Source organism: Pipistrellus kuhlii, unplaced genomic scaffold, assembly GCF_014108245.1.
Source record: "Pipistrellus kuhlii isolate mPipKuh1 unplaced genomic scaffold, mPipKuh1.p scaffold_m20_p_82, whole genome shotgun sequence".
Lineage (NCBI taxonomy): Eukaryota > Metazoa > Chordata > Mammalia > Chiroptera > Vespertilionidae > Pipistrellus > Pipistrellus kuhlii.
The window spans coordinates 1,014,541-1,033,294 of NW_023425587.1; the positions used below are offsets into that span (position 1 = coordinate 1,014,541).

The window sequence follows — 18,754 nt, forward strand, 5'->3', positions numbered from 1 at the left end:
TTTGTTACTTTGGTTTTGTTACTTAAAACAGGCAAGTTTATGAGAAAATCAGCTTTGAAAGCATGCCTTTTCCCATTAATGTCAGTTATGTGTTACTTTATTTGAAAATCTTTCAAAGATTCTATCCTTATATAAAAACCATCATATTTCTTCCACAAAAAACGAGTGTTACCTGTGGAGTTCGAATGTGTGTGTGTTCCTCTTCCTGTAAAAGTGAGTGGGTGGAACGTGCTCCGGGCAGAGGCCGCCCTGTGAGCCTGCTTTGCTTTCAGTGTCAGATCGCCGAGGCTCAGGAAAACCCCGACCGAAGAGTGAAGGCTTCGAGCTCTACAACAATTCCGCTCCCAACGGCTCGCCCGAGAGCCCCCCGCTGCCGTGGGCAGAGTACAGCGAGCCAAGGAAGCTGCCCGGCGACGACCGGCTGCTGAAGAACAGAGCCGACCACCGCTCCAGCCCCAACGTGGCAAGTAAGCGTCGCCGGGCCTTCCCGGCCCACGCCAGCCCTCGCCAGGCCCTCGGGTCCCGGCGGAGGAGCAGCCCTGCTTCCTTCGCTGTGGAAAGAAACAAGCACTGAGGTGGGAGCCTCTGGTTCAGTGCTGCGCCCGGCAGGACCTGACAGTGTCTCCTGGTGGCTCTCACACCGTCCGGGCTGTTCATAAGAAAAAGCAGCAGCGTGAGACTGCATGCCCGTCCTGGTCTGTGCTGGGCTGTGCTCTGGGCTGATTGGTCAGGAGGCAGGAGTCCCCGGCATGTCAGCTCTGTGCGGGCACCGTGAAGGTGCAGGCCTGGCTGTCCTCAGCACTCACTGGACAGCACCTAGTCCAGGTGCTGGAGCCTTTCTGTCCGACTCTCCCCACAGATCAGCCTCCGAGTCCTGGCGGGAAAGGCGCCTACGCCCCTGGGACGGCAGCGAAGATAACGTCCGTCTCCACGGGGAACCTCTGCGCGGAGGTCAGAGCCCACCCTCCCCCACGCCTCCTTCAGGCCTCCTTCAAGCCAGCCTGAGCGAGGATGACCCCTATCAGTTCTCTGTAGCTCCGAGGACTCCTTTCTTAGGTTCAGGGGGAATTAACAAGTCAGGGCAGAGTAAGGGGTTCCCATTGCTCTCGGTGTCGGATGAAGCACATCTCATCTTGAACTGTTTCCACGTGTCTGCACTCTGCTGTGTGACTGCTGGGATCAGAGCCCACCACGCTGCGCAGTGCTCACTCTCCTCCTCGCTGGCGTTTTGCAGGAGCAGACACCCCCGCCGCGGCCCGAGGCCTACCCCATCCCCACGCAGACCTACACCAGGGAGTACTTCACCTTCCCCGCCTCCAAGGCCCAGGACCGGGCTCCACCACCTCCTCCTCACGGCCAGTGGTCCACTTACGAGGAGGAGCCGCACGTGCACGTGGACGGCAGTCACCCCAGCCTCGTGGCGCAGGTTAGCGGAGAGGGGTTCACACGTGCTCCCCGTGGTAGCCCCCACACAGACCCTCCACGTGGTGAAGACGCCACCTGAGGCCTTCTGTCCAGTCCTGCCGGCAACATCTGTTCCTCCTGGCTGTGTGGCTGGTGCAGGAACCCGGGGGGGGGGGGGGGGGGGGGGGGGGGGCGGGGCGGGGTACAGGAACCCGGAGGGAAGTGGGGGGGTGCAGGAACCTGGAGTCGGGGTGGGCGGTGCAGGAACCTGGAGGAGGGGATGTGGGTGCAGAAACCCGGAGTGGGGGGGGGGGGGGGGCAGTCAGAGCTGGTGGCTTTCCTGGCTGTACAGGCAGCTGGAGGCACGGGGGAGACCTCAGGGACAAGCTGGGCGCGGGGTTCTGTCCAGGTTGGTGGGGAACGGCCGTGGCTCACGGTCAGGGAGGGAGCGTTCTCGGATGTCCTGCTCTCTGTAGAAGGCAGCTGCCCTGGGAGATGCCTGGGAGGAGAAGGCACACGTATGCTTCACAGCAGGTGCAGTCCAGGCCACGGTTTTCAACAGGAGCCACATGAGTTTGTACAAAGTGCAGTCCGTGACTAGTCAATCAGGCTCTGACCTCTGTGCCAGCAGCCAACATGACTGCCAACATGTGCCAGCAGTCATCAAAATTACACGTGTTTTCTGTCAGATTGGCAAAATGTGTGTTTTTTAGTGTGCCACGGAATTTAGGGATCGATTTGTGCACCACGAGACGAAAAGGGTTGAAAATCGCTGGCCTAGACTCTATAACACGTGTGTCTGGGACAGTGACTTTGACGGCGTCTTTCTTGGGTCAGGGTCAGGGGTTACTGGAGAGCTGAGATGGGCTCTGAGCTGAGCCGAGAAGGACCACTGTGGTGGCCCGGACACGGCAGGCTCAGCCGCGTTCTGCGCTCTCACCGGTCTGGTACCGTGTCCCTGAGACCAAATGTTCATGAGTGTCCAGTAATTTTTTCTAATAAATGGCTGGAACCTGACAGTTTCTCTTTTTCCAGCTAGTGACCCGTTCCCAAGAGGAGCTTCGGGAAGATAAGGCTTATCACCTGGAGCACCACCGCGTGGAGGCCATGATGGACCGCAAGTCCGACAGCGACCTGTGGATGAACCCGAGCTCCTCGGTGGGCTCCAGCGCGTCCAGCCAGGAGCACCTGGACCACACGTCCAAGCCGGGCACGCCTGCCTCCACCCTGACCAAGAGTGGCCCCGGGCGGTGGAAGACGCCCGCCACAGGGCAGCCCGCACCTGCAGCTGTCCCCCAGCCTGGCCGCACGGACCTGCCCCCACCACCGCCTCCGCCTCCCATGCACTACCCCAGCGAATTTGACGGGATCCTGATGGACCTGCCTCTCCCCCCGCCCCCAGCTGGCCAGCTGGGACCTCAGCAGTCTGCGCAGGCGGTGGCTGCGGAGCGGAAGAAGAGAGAGGAGCACCAGCGCTGGTACGAGAAGGAGAAAGCACGGCTGGAGGAGGAGCGGGAGCGGAAGCGCCGGGAGCAGGAGAGGAAGCTGGGCCAGATGCGCACGCAGGCGCTGAACCCTGCGCCCTTTTCTCCTGTGACTGTGCAGCCAGTGAAGCCGGAGAAGCCGGCCGCACTGCCGAGGCCCCAAGAGACGGTCATCCGGGAGCTGCAGCCCCAGCAGCAGCCCCGCACCATCGAGCGCAGGGACTTGCAGTACATCACCGTCAGCAAGGAGGAGCTGTCCTCCGGGGACAGCCTGTCCCCCGACCCCTGGAAGCGCGACGCCAAGGAGAAGCTGGAGAAGCAGCAGCAGCTGCACATTGTGGACATGCTGAGCCGGGAGATCCAGGAGCTGCAGGGCAAGGCCGAGCGCAGCGCCGAGGAGAGCGACCGCCTGCGCAAGTTGCTGCTCGAGTGGCAGTTCCAGAAGCGGCTGCAGGAGTCCAAGGAGAAGGACGAGGACGACGAGGAGGAGGAGGAGGACGTGGACACCATGCTGCTCACGCAGCGGCTGGAGGCCGAGCGCAGAGCCCGGGTAAAGGGGCGCGGAGGGGTGGCGGGAGGACCTAGTGAGGCCCCTAGAGATGGACCAGGGGACGGCAGCAGTGCTCAGACATGCCCTTTGAAGAGTGTGAAGCCAGCCCAGTAGGACTTCACTTTAGCTAACTACCTTCTCCAACACGTGGGTGAAGAAAGGGAGGGAGCAGCCAGGAGCTTGGTGAAGGCTGGCAGGACTCGTTCTTAGGTAGGTAGTGGGCTTGGTGGGCCCACAGACGGCCTCGCGAGTGGGTTGAGAGCTGCCAGGCCTGTTCACGGGGGGCAGCAAGGGGTGGGCAGCAGGACCCCATTCGGCACCAAAGCCAGGTTTCGCTTGGTCACCAGCAGTAGGCTCCTGTGGCAGCCACAGTCTGGAGCAGATGCTCCTCAGCCAGCGAGGGGCAGTGGCAATAATAGGCCTGAGAGCGAGCTGGCCTTCCTTCCTTCACTCGTACACCTCACTGCGGTGCTTGCAGCGCATACAAGAAGAGCAAAGCACTGTAGTCACAAGTGACAGATTGCCACACGCCAGCTCTGAGGGTTTTTGTTGGCCACTCGCAAGAGCCATGGGCAGAGGCCTGGATCGGCACAGTGCGCAGAGTGCCACTGGCCCCTCAGGCTGCTGGCTGGAGTGGTTTTCCTTCGTGCACTGCCTGTTTCGAGGAAGAGCCGAGAGCCTGTCCTTTAGTCTTTTGGATTTTGTTTCTAATCCACTTTGGTTCGGTGCTGTCCATACAGTGGTCTGAAGCAGTAGCTCAGTGAGACATGCCCCCCCCCCCCACCATCTCCGGCCCAGTCAGCGTGGAGGGGAGCTCGCCCGCTCCCACACACATGCAGCACGCAGGCCCTCACCCAAGGCACATACACACACGCAGGCACAGCATGCACACACGCATAGCACGCAGGCCCTGCCAGGGGCACACACAGCTTTGCCCAGTGTTCAGGTGGAGCCCCTCTTGGGACACGAATGTTTCCGAAACCAAGGCCTCAGTGCTAACTATTCCCTGTTTGATTGGCATTTCCAGCTCGTCAGAATGAGCTTCCTTCCGAGTGACTCTGCCATCAGTGCGTCTCACGCACTAGTGACGGTTGGCATGAAGGCCCTGGCCTGCGGTGTAACTCGCCAACCGGCCGCCTGCACAGGGCGTTTTCCTCGGCCAGCCTCTGTCACTAGTGGACACGTGGCAGGCGGGTCAGTAATTACACGTTTCTTCATGGAAGGCCTGTCAGCTGAGCCTCTGTGAATTGTGATATCAGAACATTTCTTAGGTTTTAGTTAGAGGCACCTGCATATATACTGCTGACCTCACATTGAGGTTAAGACCTTAGTCTCCAAGTCATTTAGTTACCGTGTCTTAACCAGGAGTCGAAGTGTTAGTTTCTGAAAACCAGAGACGAGCCCGCAGCCCCTCGCTCCCCATGGGCCCTTCAGGAGCAGGAAGCAGGAGCGCGAGGCGCGCTGGTGGTGGGACAGCGGGCTAACTCTCTCCCTCCTCTCTCTCTCCCTGCCACCTGCAGCAGACTGCTGTGCCCGCAATCTCTGTTCTAGATTTGGTATGTGCTCGTTCCTGACCCCCTCCTTCCTGGCTCCCTTCCTCCGGTGGCCTTTGTGTGTCCAGTAGCTGCAGCCCCGTCCTGACCAGCCTGTCGTCGTGACTCTGAGCATGCCTTTGACTGTTCTGACCTTCAGTTTTCCTTTGCTTTTCTCCTTTCATTTTGTGTAACTGTTTGTGGTTTTGACCTTTTCTCACTTTCAGTCATAAAGTTGATTTTGTGTATTCTTATTAGTCACAAACACATGAGCAAATGAAAAATGTTTGCAAAGAGTAATCCATTTCATTCTTGTTCATCAGGAGTAGGTTTTTGATATTGAACTACTAGAAACTTGGTTGACCGGTGTGGACGTTGCCTGTTCAGAGGTCACTCTAGGATGTGAGAGACCCCCGTGAGCACGCGTGGCTTCCCCAGTGCAGTCCCGGGGGCGCCGGGCTGGTGTCGGCGTCCATTCTGTGCGACTTGGTGGGTGGTGTTGGCGTTGGTCACCCAGTGCCCATCATGCATAGCTGCCGTCTGCCACCTGCCAGGCAGTCGTATCGGCTTTTAAGTCAGCATTTGTTCACCGGCTTTTCAGTGATAGGCCCGTGTCCGGTAACAGCTCAGGCTTGACTGGAATGGCCTTTTCACCAGTTGGCCGCCTCTCCTGCCTTTCCCCGGATTCCAGCAGACAGCCTGGGGGGTCCCTCCAGAGAAGGGTCCCTCCAGAGAAGGTTCCCTGTGGCTGGAAGGGGTGTTTCTGAGCCTCACTTTTGTACAAGATACAGGAGGTACGTTTTCCTCTCCTTGGTGCTGAGGCTCACACTTCTAGTGCAGACCCTCCTTCCATCAGGGCACATGGAGCCTCCAGGTTTCAGGGTGCTCACGAGGGAGTCCCTTCCCCCATCCGGTCCACCGCTGCCTCCCGTGGCAGAGATTCTGCTGGCTGCTCCGTCCCACAGGACCTCAGCCACGGTTCTCTCTGCTGATACGTTCTCCGGATCTGACCCTGTGCATGCCCATGTGGCGTGTCCCTGAGTGACGCAGGAGCCCCGTTCCCGAACCCTGTTCCCTTTGTAGGCCAATCTCTACACAGAAGCCACGGTGAGCCTGAAAAGTACGTCACCTGTCAGAGTCCTCAGAGCCCTGGCACTTCCCTGCCACTCAGACATCCCGAGTCCCCACGGCCTCGGGCTGTGACCTGTCCTTGCCCCAGGCCCAGGTCGGCCTTTCTTCACAGCGTCAGCGTCTCGGGTGGAAGGTGACATCCCCGTAGTTTCTCGTGGCTCACGTCTGTGGGGCAGCTGGCCCTTCTCCCTGAGACTGGCATCCTAGAGGCCACACCCCCTCCCAGCAGACCGGGCGATGAGGAGGACAGGCCAGCCCACCCAGCACACAGTCAAGATTCCCACCAGGTTTTCCTGAGTTCCTGTTGGTGCTCTTTCTGCCCCGCAGACACCTGCTCATAAGCCCCACTGCTAGGGACATCCCTCGGCGAGAAGTTACCTGGCTGACTAGCTCTCCATGGCCAGGCCCAGCTTTGTCCTGTGGCCAAGTGAAGGGTTCCCTCTCTGAGGCCCCTCCAACTTTCAGAGACATCGGGCTCTGCGGTTCCTCCTGGGATGACCCAGTGAGACCCTCCCTCTGGCGGCTTTCCTGTCGGATCTGACGTGTGGCTGTGGGAATGGGCACCCTCTAGCATCCAGGCACGGAAGGGTAGATTCAGAATAGAAGAGCTTCAAGCGGGAATGAGCAGGGACCTCCTCGAAAGCTGCCCCTTCAGAGGGGCCGTGGCGGGCTGGCTTCTGTCTGTCAAGGTGGAGGGACCTGGGAGTGGGATTGGCCTGCCCGGAGGCGAAGGGCTGAGGACAGGCAGGCGCCTTGTCCGAGAGTTAGGAGACACTGTCGGGGCCACGGCCTCCGTGTGTGTGGGAGTCAGATCACAAGGTCAATGTGATTGTGGAAATGGCACAGTCGCCCTGAAAGGGCTCTCAGCTGCTCCACCTGCCCAGGTCCTGCTGCTGTGCCTCTGCCGCTGAGGGTGTCCACAGCTCCTGACCAAAGATTTCTCTGATTAGTCTCAAGCAAAGGGGCGTGGCCTCTGCCCGCCCTGTGGTGGGAGGCCTCCCACCTAGTCCCCGGGGAGTGGCTTTGTCCTGGGGAGCGTCCTCTCCTCTCCCCTCAGTGGTAGCTGTCGCCCTGCCCCGGGTTCGGCAGGCGCTGAGGCGAGCAGGGTGCCTGCAGGGAGTGCTCCGATGGGATGCACTGCAGAAGGCTGCAGGGACAGGTTTCTTAGGGACAAAGTGCTTGTTAACAGACTGTGTTTCTGGTAAAAATGTCAGAAGGTGAAGTGTAAATTAAAGGCACAAGTGAACGAGTTTTTAGGGATAAAGTTATACACACACACATCTCAACTACACGTCCTCCTTCTCTGACCTGGAAGTACTTGTGAGAGGTGTGGGCGGCCAGCAGAGCGAACGGGGTTAGGCCGTGTCCACGCTCTGACTTCCCCAAGCTCCTCGCTGAGGGTCATGTAGTCTGGGCGTCGTGATTCCTGCTGTAATGGTTATTATACGGCGTCCAGATACGCTCCTCCAAAGGGGACTTCCTGCCAGCCGGCGCTGACCATGGGACTGCCGTTCCTGAGCTCTGACGTAAATTAAGGGATTGTGTGGTCTCCTTCTATCATAGGGGGTTGTTTGGGGACCGTTGTAAAGCTGCCTATCTTTCAGGGAAAAAGCCGCCTGGGATTTGAAAACAAAAATACTGTGTGAAGCCTCGTAGCAGATGGGGGCGGGGGGGGGGGGGGGGAGGGGCTGCGGCACGCACTGCATCCAGGCCTTACTCTACAGTGGCAGCTCCTGCCCGTAGGGTGGAGAAGAGGGAGGGTTTTTAAGAGGAAATGTCTGCTCTAGGCTTGGGAGCACTCGTACTCTTGTTTGGAGACTCGTAGTCGTCCGACACCACGTCACACTCCCGTCCGAGTGCCCATGGGCTCTTGGAGGTGTTGTGTTCCTGCTCAGAACTGTTCTCCGTCAGGCCCGGCGTGTACCACAGAACAGGTCTGTGCTCCGATTGGGGAGCGCAAGTGCCTCTGTCACACTGATGCAGGCTACCTCCTTCTGTAAAGCCTTTCTGTCGCATGTTCAGCGTTAGCTGTGGTTTCGCTTTAATTTTGTCGGGGTGCTCTTGTCCTTTGTGCTGGTCACCCCCTGCAGGGAGCTCTGGGTGGTAGGCCCCGGTGCCCCTGGAGCAGGCACTCCGCCTCCTCTTCCTCGGGGCCCCTTCCTTCTTTATCCATAGCTCCCATTCCTGCATCAGAACTCCCCGAGAGCCGCACCCTGACACCCCGGCTCACCCCGACCACACTGACGAGGAAGGTCGAGGGCTCTGCGTGGTGGAACCTTAATCTCTTTCTGAGATGGTCATTGTGTGTGACAGGAAGCAGCCTGGTGGCCGGGCCTGGCGCTTCCCCACCAGGACACAGTGTTCTTCCCAAGGTCACAAGCCAGGGCTAGCTTTGTGTAAAGAACAATGCTCGCACACCGGAGGGAACTCACGGTGGGGTAACTAGCTCCACAGATGCGCTCCACACCGGAGGGAGCTGAGTGGGTGGCTTCAGGCTCGGCTTGCTGCTGTGAGGGGCGCAAGTGGGGGGTGGCGGGTGAGCCATAGCGCTGCCAGGACCCCAGGAGAGAGTGGGTGGAGAGAAGGCCGATTCCATGACTTCGGGCTCAGCTCCCTGCAGCGCCTCGGGGAGGAGGGGAGCGGTGCGCTGTGCCGCCGGTGGATGGCCTCGGTCCCCGTAGAGAAGGTGTGTCGCTGCAGTGAGTCGCAGAGAGACGCAACCAGGAGGTGCAGGAGCTGAGCCCAGCAGGTCTGTCGAGGTTGAAGGTCCTCAGGGTTTGAACGGCTTGAATGGTGGGAAGGGAGAGGTGATGGAGAGGAGGTGATGGTTTAGGACGAACCTTGTGGTAGGCAGTTTCCTTGAAACAGGATGTGTGGTCTGGCGGTGGTGGTAGTGGCCTCGTGGGCATCCAGGCAGCACAGAACGGTTGGCCGATGTAGCAGAGCGAGTTGGAAGAGGGTCCCCCACAGTTCCCGTCACCTCTGGGACCCGGGTGGGATCTCCTCGGCAGGGAAGGGCTCATGGAGTCCACGCCAAGTCCAGGGGAGCTGGTGGCCGAGGGCCAGTGTGGGAAGATGCTAGAAATGTGGTCCCCAGACCAGGTGCACAGTAACCCTGCTCATGGGCCCGGAATGCCCCCACAGGCCGGTGTTTATCTCCACCTGCCGCCGTGCCAGCTTCTCTGCTCGCTCGTGTGGGAACTAAAACCTACACGGACGAGGCTGGTGAGGTGTCCATGGAGCCACGACTTGGGGTGTCTTCGTTTGTGTTTGTTAGGGATGAGCTGGGTAACGTGACGACTCGTGTGGAAGAGCCGTGCTAGTCTGCGCGGGATGTGTGAGCGCAGTCATCCTCTGCACGCGGCCCTGGCGGGCGAGGGCGGGACGGCTGGAGGCGGCCGCGTGCAGTTGTCGCGCTCAGTGTGATTTGTCCCTCAGCCCTGCTTTGACCCCGTGTCCGTGTTGCTCTGTGCGTGCGTCTGCGTGTCGCGGTGTGTGCTGTGTGTCTGGAGGGCCCAGGAGCTAAGGTGACTGTGCTGTCAGTTGCAGGACGAGGAGCGGCGGCGGCAGCAGCAGCTGGAGGAGATGCGGCTGCGGGAGGCGGAGGGGCGCGCCCGGCAGGAGGAGGAGCGGGGCCGGCGGGACGCCGAAGAAAAGGTTATGGTCCTCTAGGCGAGCGGAGCGTGCGGGTGGAGGGGACGCCCAGCCGCTCCGGCCTGCCTCTCAGCTGTCTCCGACTCCTTGCTCTCTGCGTCTCTGCCTTCTGAACCCGGGCGTGTCACATGGAGGTGGTGGCTCACCTCAGGTGGAGCGGTGGGAGCAGCAGGGACGTAGCCAGCGGCCTGTGAACACGGCATTTTCCTCATAGCTCCTCCTGTCATTGCTCCGCTCTAGTTGGCACAGAGCAGGCGGTTCGTGAAGCCATGGAACGAGGAAAATGGGACTCAGTGTCCTACCTGCCAGATGCTCTGACTTACCACTTTGTTTCCACCTGTGGGTTGTTTTAACTCAAGCAGTCCTTCCAGCTGAACTTAAATGAGGGCGCATTCGGCCTGTTCTGGCGGGGGGTGGGGCGTGGGGGGTCTGGGCGCTGCTTCTGTTGGCCTGCAGGGGAGGCTCCACCGCCCGCGTGCTGGGGCAGCCGTCCTCGGCCACTTCCCTTCTGTGAAGGTGGAGCTCAAGAGCCACGACTTCTGATGGGGAAATCTTGTTTTTATTACAGTCCCTTCTTTGGTAGTACTGTGACCTGTACCCATAGAGCCCCCTCCTACCCCGAGAAAGGACCTGCAGGAGCTGAGAGGAGGCGGCTGGACGGGGCTCCTGCAGGGACCGGAGAGTCAGGGCGGTGAGGTGTCTGCTTTCTGTAGGCCTTTGCCTTCCTGGAGCCTGTCCTGCTCCCGTGTCTGCACAGCCGCGTCCCAGCAAGCTTCCCATGAGGCCCGCGTCTTCCCGGGGCGATGGCTCAGAGGTCGTCCCCAAGGAGCTCAGGTTCCAGAGGTGGAGCCCCGGGCCCGTCTGTGTGTGTGATGCTGCCCCCGCTCCCTGCCCCAGCGCCAGGCGGCACCCAGGCTCCGCTCCATGTGGTGCCGAGGGCAGGTCTGTGCCCACACTCTCCCTCTGCTGCCGGCCGCACCCAACACTTCCTTTCAGCACTGCTTGAGTGGCAGCATGAAGAGCTGAATAACCTTTTTTATGCAGAAAGTCCAAAATGGATGGGTTTGCTTTGTTACAGAAAGACGCTGGGTAGAGCAAAGGCTTTTCAGACCTTTCAGTCAGACCTGCTCCGTTGCAGGAGGGCATGCCGGGGATCTGGCACAGTGCCCGCTGCTCTCATCAAGGCCCGCAGAGCCCCAAGCTTCCCCCTGCATCTGATCCCACACCCCAACAGGACACCTATTTTGTGTAGAAATAAAAAAAAGATTGTCCTTTAGTACGTCTCCATGTAGACTAAGAAGGTAGAGTGAGACATCGGGGCTGGCGTTGGCTTTTAGTGTTCCCTCGCTATGTGCGTGCTGTGTGCACGTGTATGGTGTGGTTGTGGGGGTCTGTCCAGAGGCAGTAGGGGGCACTACCACTGGAAATGGGGACCAAACACGTTAATCCTGACGCCAGCAAGGTCCCCAAATCTCCTCCTTTGGTTGAGTGAAAGGAAAAGCGTTGTACTTCGTTCTGTAGCGTTACCCATTCTCGTTTGTTCTCTCATTGCCTTTCTCACTTACTTCTTCTTGTGTTCTAAGACTTCTGTCAATCTAACAAAACTGTGTTGTTACCTTTAATGTTTTAATAATTTTAATGTTTTAATAATTTTAACACTGTCAACTGGAGTTTTTGCAGATGTATGTCAGAAAATGTATGTGTCAAATATATTTGAATATCTTGTTGCTTTTGCTCTGCTTTCCTGTCTGTTGGGGGCTGAAGATCTGAGTGCAGGCTGAGAAGCGGAGAGTGCTTGTCAGAGGCGCTTTGGGGCATGAGCAGTGCTGTTCGCAGCGGTGCTGACCTGCTGACCCTGAGGGACGGAGATGAGCCGGAGCAGGGCCTCGTGGGGAAGCATTCAGCCAGTTCAGGGAGAGCGTGTAGGTGCAGGAAATGGAGCCTCTTGCTGGGTGGTTCTGTCTCTGAACAGTGACAGGTAAGTGACTATCAGAACAGAAACCGGAGAGGGACAGGCCTAGAGCAGCAGTGGAGAGGGAGAGGCTGGACGGTGATGGGGAAGGGGAGAGGGATGGAGCACCTGGGAGCTGCTTCCTTCTGTGCTGTGGGCAATTTGATGTCCGCGACTCCAGACAGCATGAGGTGGGCGTGAGGCTCGGATGCCTGTCTGCGGTCGATCTACCCGTCTCTGTCCTGGCTCTTCCTTCTTCGCACTCTCCTTTGTCATCAGTGTGGCCCTGAGCTGGGACTGATCAGCCATTGCTGCCCCGCAAGGCCCAGTGGGGTGGCTGTGGTCCCTCTGACCTTGTCTGACCTTTGCACGTTTCTGTTCCGCCTACAGAGGCGACAGGAAGAAGGGTATTACAGCCGCCTGGAGGCCGAAAGGCGCCGACTGCACGATGAGGCGGATCGCAGGCTGCTGGAGCCCGAGGAGCCGGCCCTGGGCAGGCCTCCGCTGCCGCGGGGCTACGAGCCCACATCCCTGCCCGCCCCGGCGGGCGCGCCACCCCCCCCACCGCAGCGCACCACCTCCTCCCTGCAGGCACAGGCCCTGTCCCCCGACTCCCTGTACACCGCCAAGCTGGTTGCCTACACCGAGGAGGAGGAGGAGGAGGAGCGCCCCGCAGGTCAGGATGAGTGCTCCCGCTCCAGGACGTCACGCAGGCCCCTGAGGCCGCGCCCGGCCTCCGATGGCATCTTTCTCTCCGCCTCCTTCCAGCCGCCCTTGGCCAGTGCCAACAGTACTGCCCACAAAGCAGGCCAGCCCCCGCCCCCTCCAAAGCCAGCAGGCTTCTACCATCTGGGCCACGCTAGGGCCAGAGGTAAAGGGCGGGGCCAGTCCTTCCTCCTGTCTTTCTGATTGGACCTTGGCATCTGCGCGCTGGAGTACGGTCCATCTGGGCCACCTCGCTGGGCATCTGAATCAGCTGATCAGTGGGCTCAGCATGGGGACCTCCCTCTGCCTCGATTGCAGTGTCTGCTCCTCTCCCCGTGATTCGCACTCTGAACCCCCTCTCCTCACCCCCACAGCAATCAGGCCTCCTCCCTCCTCGGTCGTGAAGTACTGTTGGTTTTGGCCTTCATTCTCTGCCTCTTGGAGTGATTGCTCTGTTAGGTTGATCATGTGCCCTTTTCCCACTTTTGGTGTCTAAAGATAAGTTCCTCTTATTAACAGTCACGTGCACATTAGCTTTCTGCTATTTAACGTAAGCTGGTTCCCTGCTCTGGACCACGGCTTTTGGGGATGCAGCAGTGGCCGAGGGCCAGGCTCGAGACCAGGCCACTTCCTCTCGTTGCCCTGCCTCCTCCAAACTCCACAGCGCTGGCAGCAGCCCTCGAGGACACACGCTGGCCTGGGGTCCTGCCAGTGCCCGGACCAGGCCACGGTGCACGTTCAGGGAGCATTGTGAGCGGCACTGAAAGTGAATTAACAACAAGTCCTAAGGAGTCAGGTGGTCAGGCTCATCCCAGTGCCAGCACAGAATTGGCGTGCGGGCCGCACAGCCTCAGATCACGACCTCAGCTTGAATGAGGGCCATCTTCTGTGGACTCCATGTGGCAGCACCTGGACTCAGGATAGTTCCATAGGGAGCGGACTAATCAGAACCCACGGGCCTGTGGCTCGTGTCACGTGGCTCCTGTGTCACACGTGGCTCTGCCAGGTCCTTCTCAGTGCTTAGCCACTTGGAAGGCTCAGTGAGTAATGTGTACGTTGAGTCACTTGGAAACCAAAAACTTAATCTTTTTATCAAGTTTCTATTATAAATATCTAGGTGATATCTTTAAGACTTTTAAGAATTTTTTTTAATCCTTCCCTGGGGATATATATTTAGAGGAAGGGAAGGAGGGAAAGAGAGAGAAATCAATCAGTTGCCTCCTTCACACCCCCTATCGTAGATGGAACCCACAACCTTTTGGTGCAGGGACGCGCTCCAGCCCACAGCCGCCAGCCAGGGCAGGAAGGGGATAGGTACACTGTGCAGCGAGATGCCTTCAGCCCCGCACAGCACATGGCCAATGCCTGTAAATGCTGGACACAGCTGAGGAGGAGGCTGGGTAGCAGAAATGGTGGCCAAGTCTCGCTCTAACCACCTTGGCTTCCAGTCACACCACTAACCCATCTGGTCTCACTCCTGACGCGTAGAAGCAGGTCGCTGTGCCGCTCCTCTGAGCATTCCTCGCTCCGAGAGCACAGGGTGGGGCGCTGGGTGCAGGCGTGTCCCAGCTCCTGGCCCCTCGCTGCCTGAGTCACATGCCCTCCCTCAGCTCTGGCTGTGCAGCTGGACCCACTCCTGCCGTTCCTTCCACTGGGTGCCATGCAGACAGGTCAGCCTAGCCCTGCTCGGCGTTCTCTGCAAGGTGTTCGACATGTGTGGTCCAGTTCCTATACTCTGATTACCTGGAAATTCTGAAAAGTTGGTTTTTACCAGTGGAAGGAACATTGCCATTCTTAACAGAGCCCAAAAGATACACCACTTTGGAAACAAGCAAGATGAGTAAAATTTACAATTAAAATTAAACAGTTCTGTGCAGATAGTTTACCGGATGGCTGCCGTGGATTGGCTAGAGTTAGAGGTAGCTCCTGTGGAGTCTCCGAGTCTTTGCTGAGGTGACCTGTATGTGACCCTGGGAAAAGCTCTGCACAGCAAGTGGGTGCAGGCCCAGAGGAGCCGCTCCCAAGGGAGGGAGGGGGGGGCACCGATTGCCGAGCAGCGCCTCTGATGGCAGACCCCATCCTAGCGACGAGCAGTCCATGGCCTGTCCCATCCCGCCCCCTGCTCTCGGTGCTGTGCCGCCTTGTCATGGGCAGGTTTTAAGTGGGATTCTCCCTACATAAGAAGACAGCACCGCGTCACGTATGACGACCTGAACAACAGGTCATGGGCCAGACGAGCTTCCTCGGATGCCTTTCCGCTTTGGGCTGCTTCCTCTGTGGTCTTCACGGCCCCGGCAGAGGGCAGGCGGGCTCCCAGGCCGGTGCTGCTCACGGCTGTGTCCGTGCAGCCGGCCATTTGTGCCTGCGGACTGTGTCCACGCCAGGGTCCTTGGCAGCCCATTTGTTTAAAAAGTTTGTTTAATAATAACAGCCACTTATTGTGGGGGAAATGAGTAGCTGCCCTGATTCACTGCAGTCGTGCAATCACGGCTCAGTCTGTGGGTCCCGTGTACTAGGTGACCTTGCAGGAGAGTTCTGCGGCCCCCCCAAGGCCCTCTCCTGTGGGTTCTTCTTGTGGGTTTCTGATTCCGTGAACTTACTGATCAGAACTTGTAATCGTTACCAGCTACGGCCTGTGCTGGCTTCTCTGTCCCCAACGGGCTGGCCGCAGCTGAGAGCAGTGATTGGATGGCTCAGGCTGCGGACTGCTGAGGGAGCTTTCATCTGATGGGAAGCGCTTTCGCTGTCTTCTTTCATAGCTTGAAATGCCTGATTCTTCTGTGGGTGCTGTGCCCTTTCCGTGAGCAATTTCTGAAATGATGCAAGTGCTTTAACGCTGACTTTTCTCTTCTGGAAAGGACCGAACTCCTTCACGGGATCTGCTGGGACGCTGGCCGGTGCTCATGACGCCTCTCGGGACCCGAGAGAGAAGCCGTCCAGAAGGTAATTTGCTCCGGACACGTCCTCCCCGTTGGCACGAGGCTCACTGGCCTTGGACTCCACGGTCTGTCGGTCAGCTGGGCGCCAGTGCACCGAGCTCCGTGCCTGCGGCTTCCCGCTGTGTGTGCTCCCAGGTCTCAGACGGTGGGGTGGGCATGGGCACGGGCTCAGAAGCTGTGCCATGTGGCTCTGCAGGTTCCAGGGTGGGCCCTGGCGGGACTGCACCCACCGCCCGGAGGGCCACGAACCGCGGACTGCCGCCCTGCACGTCCACACGGGCTCTCGTCAGACGTGCTGTTGCCCAAACAGCTCTCAGGACGTAGAGGTTGAGTGAAACCAGAGTCGGTAGCATCTTCAGCCGTTTCCCACTCAGTGAGGGCAGGTGCCTCGGGCCGGAGGGCATGCACACGCTGTGCTTTGAGTGCCCCAGGGCAGCGGCAGGTGGAGCTCCTGCTGGCCGCGGGCTCTGGCCGAGGCTGTGACCAGAGAGGTGACTGTTGGAGGAGGAGGAGGAGGAGTTTTGCCCTGTGTCCTCCGTGGACTGACTGAGCGTTTACTCACGTTTCAGTTCTAGGAACATCAGGGCAGGGTTTAACTGAGAGCGAGTCTCTTACTGAACTGCCCCAATGTTAAATGACTCCCTGTTGTTCCCATGGTGACAAGTAACCTTGTGCCTCCCGCTGCAGCCAGGAGGCGGGTGTGCCTGGGGGCACGGGCGCCCCGGAGAGCCTGACCTTCAGGGAGCGCCAGCGCCTCTTCTCGCAGGGCCAGGACGTGTCCAACAAGGTGAAAGCCTCCCGCAGGCTCACGGAGCTGGAGAACGAGCTGAACACCAAGTGACGAGGAGGCCCCGGGCGTCCAGGAGCGGCCGGGGTTCAGGACGTTCCGCGGGAACTCTGATCACCGGCGAGGCCACGTGCCCAACGGACACTGGGCTCCTAGTGACCTGCTCCCTCCGAGACCGTCGGGGGCCTCAGCCGGGGGGGGGCGTACGGGGGGGGGCTGAGGCCGCTCCCCTTCTCCCAGGAGCTCCGAGCCCGTTTCTCTCTCAGAAGCCTGTTCCCGCTCCGAGAATAGCTTGAACTACCGAGGACTGTGCACCACGGGGGCAGCTGGCTGTGGAGGCCCGGTCTCTGCCTGGAGAACAGCCTCCCTCCTGCCCGCCTGCTCCTCAGGTGTGAGCCCTCTGACCGCTTACCTGTTTGGTGGGAACTTTCTCAACCGAACATCTTGAGGCTTTAAGCTTAGGCAGTTTTATTTTTATAAAGGCCAGATTACTTATATTAAACCACTGGTGATTCTGAAGGTGGCGGTTAGCGTTAGGACGCTGGCTGTTTCCATGCTCCTGGGGATGGAGGGGATCGTGCTGAGGGAAAGGAGCAGGTGTCGGGATGAGTCCCGGGGGAGGGGGGGGGGCGAGGAGCCGCCGCTGCTCAGGGATTTTCCATTCGCCGAGGACGCCGGGAGGCTCTGCCCGGCCCGCTCCCGTCCTGAGGAGGACTGTGGCAGTTCAAGCTATTTCCGTGCACTCGGGTAGGATTATTTAATTTCCATTGGTTGAATTATTAGTTACACTGTTTCTTCAGCTGTGACTGGCTGATGTCGGAGACGGACCTCACTTTGGTTTCTCTTTGTGATGTTAAATGGTAAATTACTTGTGATTATGAGCAAATTTCCTCTGGACAGAGCCCTGAGGCGCAGTCAGTAGGGAGGCTTTTCTGTACCAGGCTGCCCTCAGAAATGTGCTAGAAACCGCACACTGCACAGGGGGCGGGGCTTCCGGCCTGGGAGCCTGGGTGAGCTGTAGGGTCGCGTCCTCGCGGCCAGGGCTCTGGTTGGGGGTGTGAGGTGGGCGAGGGGCCTGATGGCTATGAAGGATCGCACGGTGCTGGCGGCTAGAGATCAGGCTCCTCCCAGGCACCTAGAGACACTGGCAGCCTCACGGGGCGAAGCCCACCGTCCCCCAAAAGATGCTGCGGACCAACTGCTGTTCTGTCCCATGGCAAGGCCCACGCCTGCCCGCACGCGCACGGCTGCGGACACTGCACAGGCGGCGGCTCCGCCCGCTGCCCTCCAGGCGGGCCGGCCTTCCATGTCTGCACTACTGCGGCCCATCAACTGCTGTAGCTTCCGTTCTACTGTATCCAGCCCAGCCTGTTTTTAATAAACTTTGTACCTATTTAAGTCATTTGCTGCTGTTGGTTTTAATAGCATGGCCAGATTATGCTTATGACACCAGCCTCCTTCCCCACCCCCTCCTGCCTGTCTGTCATGTCATTCACTGAGCAGGAGCCGGTGCCCGGCCTTCGGCAGTGCTCCCGGATGGCCCCGTGGAGCAGGCAGATGCAGCGGGACCGCGGTGGGGGGAGGGGGCACAGGCTCTCATGTGGGGCCCATTGTCCTCATGCAGGCAGGGCCCCTCACTCGGCCAGCAAAGGAGCACTGGTTCTGTGTCCCCACAGCAGGTCCCAGAGACAATACCGAGCTTACGTACAGGTGCAGCCGGTGACGTGATCGGAGAGCGCCACAGGGTTTGGACAGGTCGAAACGAAGCCTCGGACTAAGAGAGGGCAGTCCTCTCTCTCTCGACCTCATGCAAGCCCTCCCGGCACCGGGACAGCCAGCAGCCGTGGTTGTGAGCGTGAACCTGTGGTCCGAACACGTGGCCCCAGGTGCATGTAGTTGAGGATCGAATCCCACGAGAATGCTGTAAGCATCTTGACCACGCTCTTACTTTGCCTTGTGGCATCGGCTATAAAATAAAGACGGCTTGTAGCCCGTGACGCTGTCGCTAGCTCTCCATCAGAGAGGGCAGTGTCCCTCCAGACCCAGCTTTGTTCTCATCTGTCTTCTCAGTCCTCACCGCCCTCTCAGGCTCACTGAGCCCCGCTGAGCTGGCGCGGCACCGAAGGCGGCCTGGGCTGAGCGGCCGTGGCCGTGCCGCTCCCCAGTCAGAGAGTGAAATTCTAACCTCCAGGGAGCAGGGCTGCTGAGGCGGAAGTTCTGTGCCCTCCCCCCCTTCGCCCCCCGAGGCAGGCTGCTGAGCCCGGAGCCTGGCCTGGCCTGGCCCGGCGCCCCGGCAGGGCCGTGCGGTGGGCGATGGCACCTGGTGCTGGTGTGAGCGGTCTGACGGCAGGTGCAGGACGTGGGCAGGGGCCATCAGGGAGCAGCCTTCCTCTAAACAGGCCCCCGGGCGCGGCGCCTGGTCGTCTGGCTTTCTCACGTGGTCCTGGAGGCCGTGGGCGGAGGGCTCACCTGGCTGGTGACGTGCCCAGCTTCCCCGTGGACATGAAAGGTGACCGGCCATCGAGGTCTCCCACAGCACTGGAGCGGGGAGCACGGAGGTTAGCGGTGGCTTTGGAGGGTGCTGCTCCCGTCCACCCCGGCAGCCCCACGCGCAGCC

At 59.5% G+C, this 18,754-nt stretch overlaps 1 protein-coding gene across 24 annotated transcripts in view; it reads left to right on the forward strand.

The window, feature by feature from the left end:
- Positions 1 to 18,754, forward strand: part of AFDN (afadin, adherens junction formation factor) — a 106,035-nt gene that overhangs the window by 75,656 nt on the left and 11,625 nt on the right. For 10 of the 24 annotated variants that reach the window (XM_036425567.2, XM_036425568.2, XM_036425570.2 and 7 more), the window contains 9 exons: positions 273 to 467; positions 860 to 951; positions 1,235 to 1,426; positions 2,440 to 3,438; positions 4,959 to 4,994; positions 9,645 to 9,758; positions 12,097 to 12,577; positions 15,270 to 15,354; positions 16,038 to 16,207. In XM_036425567.2, coding sequence (XP_036281460.1) covers positions 273 to 467; positions 860 to 951; positions 1,235 to 1,426; positions 2,440 to 3,438; positions 4,959 to 4,994; positions 9,645 to 9,758; positions 12,097 to 12,577; positions 15,270 to 15,354; positions 16,038 to 16,191 — 2,348 coding nt within the window. In that variant the 3' untranslated portion in view covers positions 16,192 to 16,207. Of the gene's footprint in view, positions 1 to 272; positions 468 to 859; positions 952 to 1,234; positions 1,427 to 2,439; positions 3,439 to 4,178; positions 4,218 to 4,958; positions 4,995 to 9,644; positions 9,759 to 12,096; positions 12,578 to 15,269; positions 15,355 to 16,037; positions 16,208 to 16,774; positions 16,788 to 18,754 lie in introns of those variants that run through there. The other 14 variants (XM_036425581.2, XM_036425583.2, XM_036425586.2 and 11 more) reach the window with 11 other exon arrangements.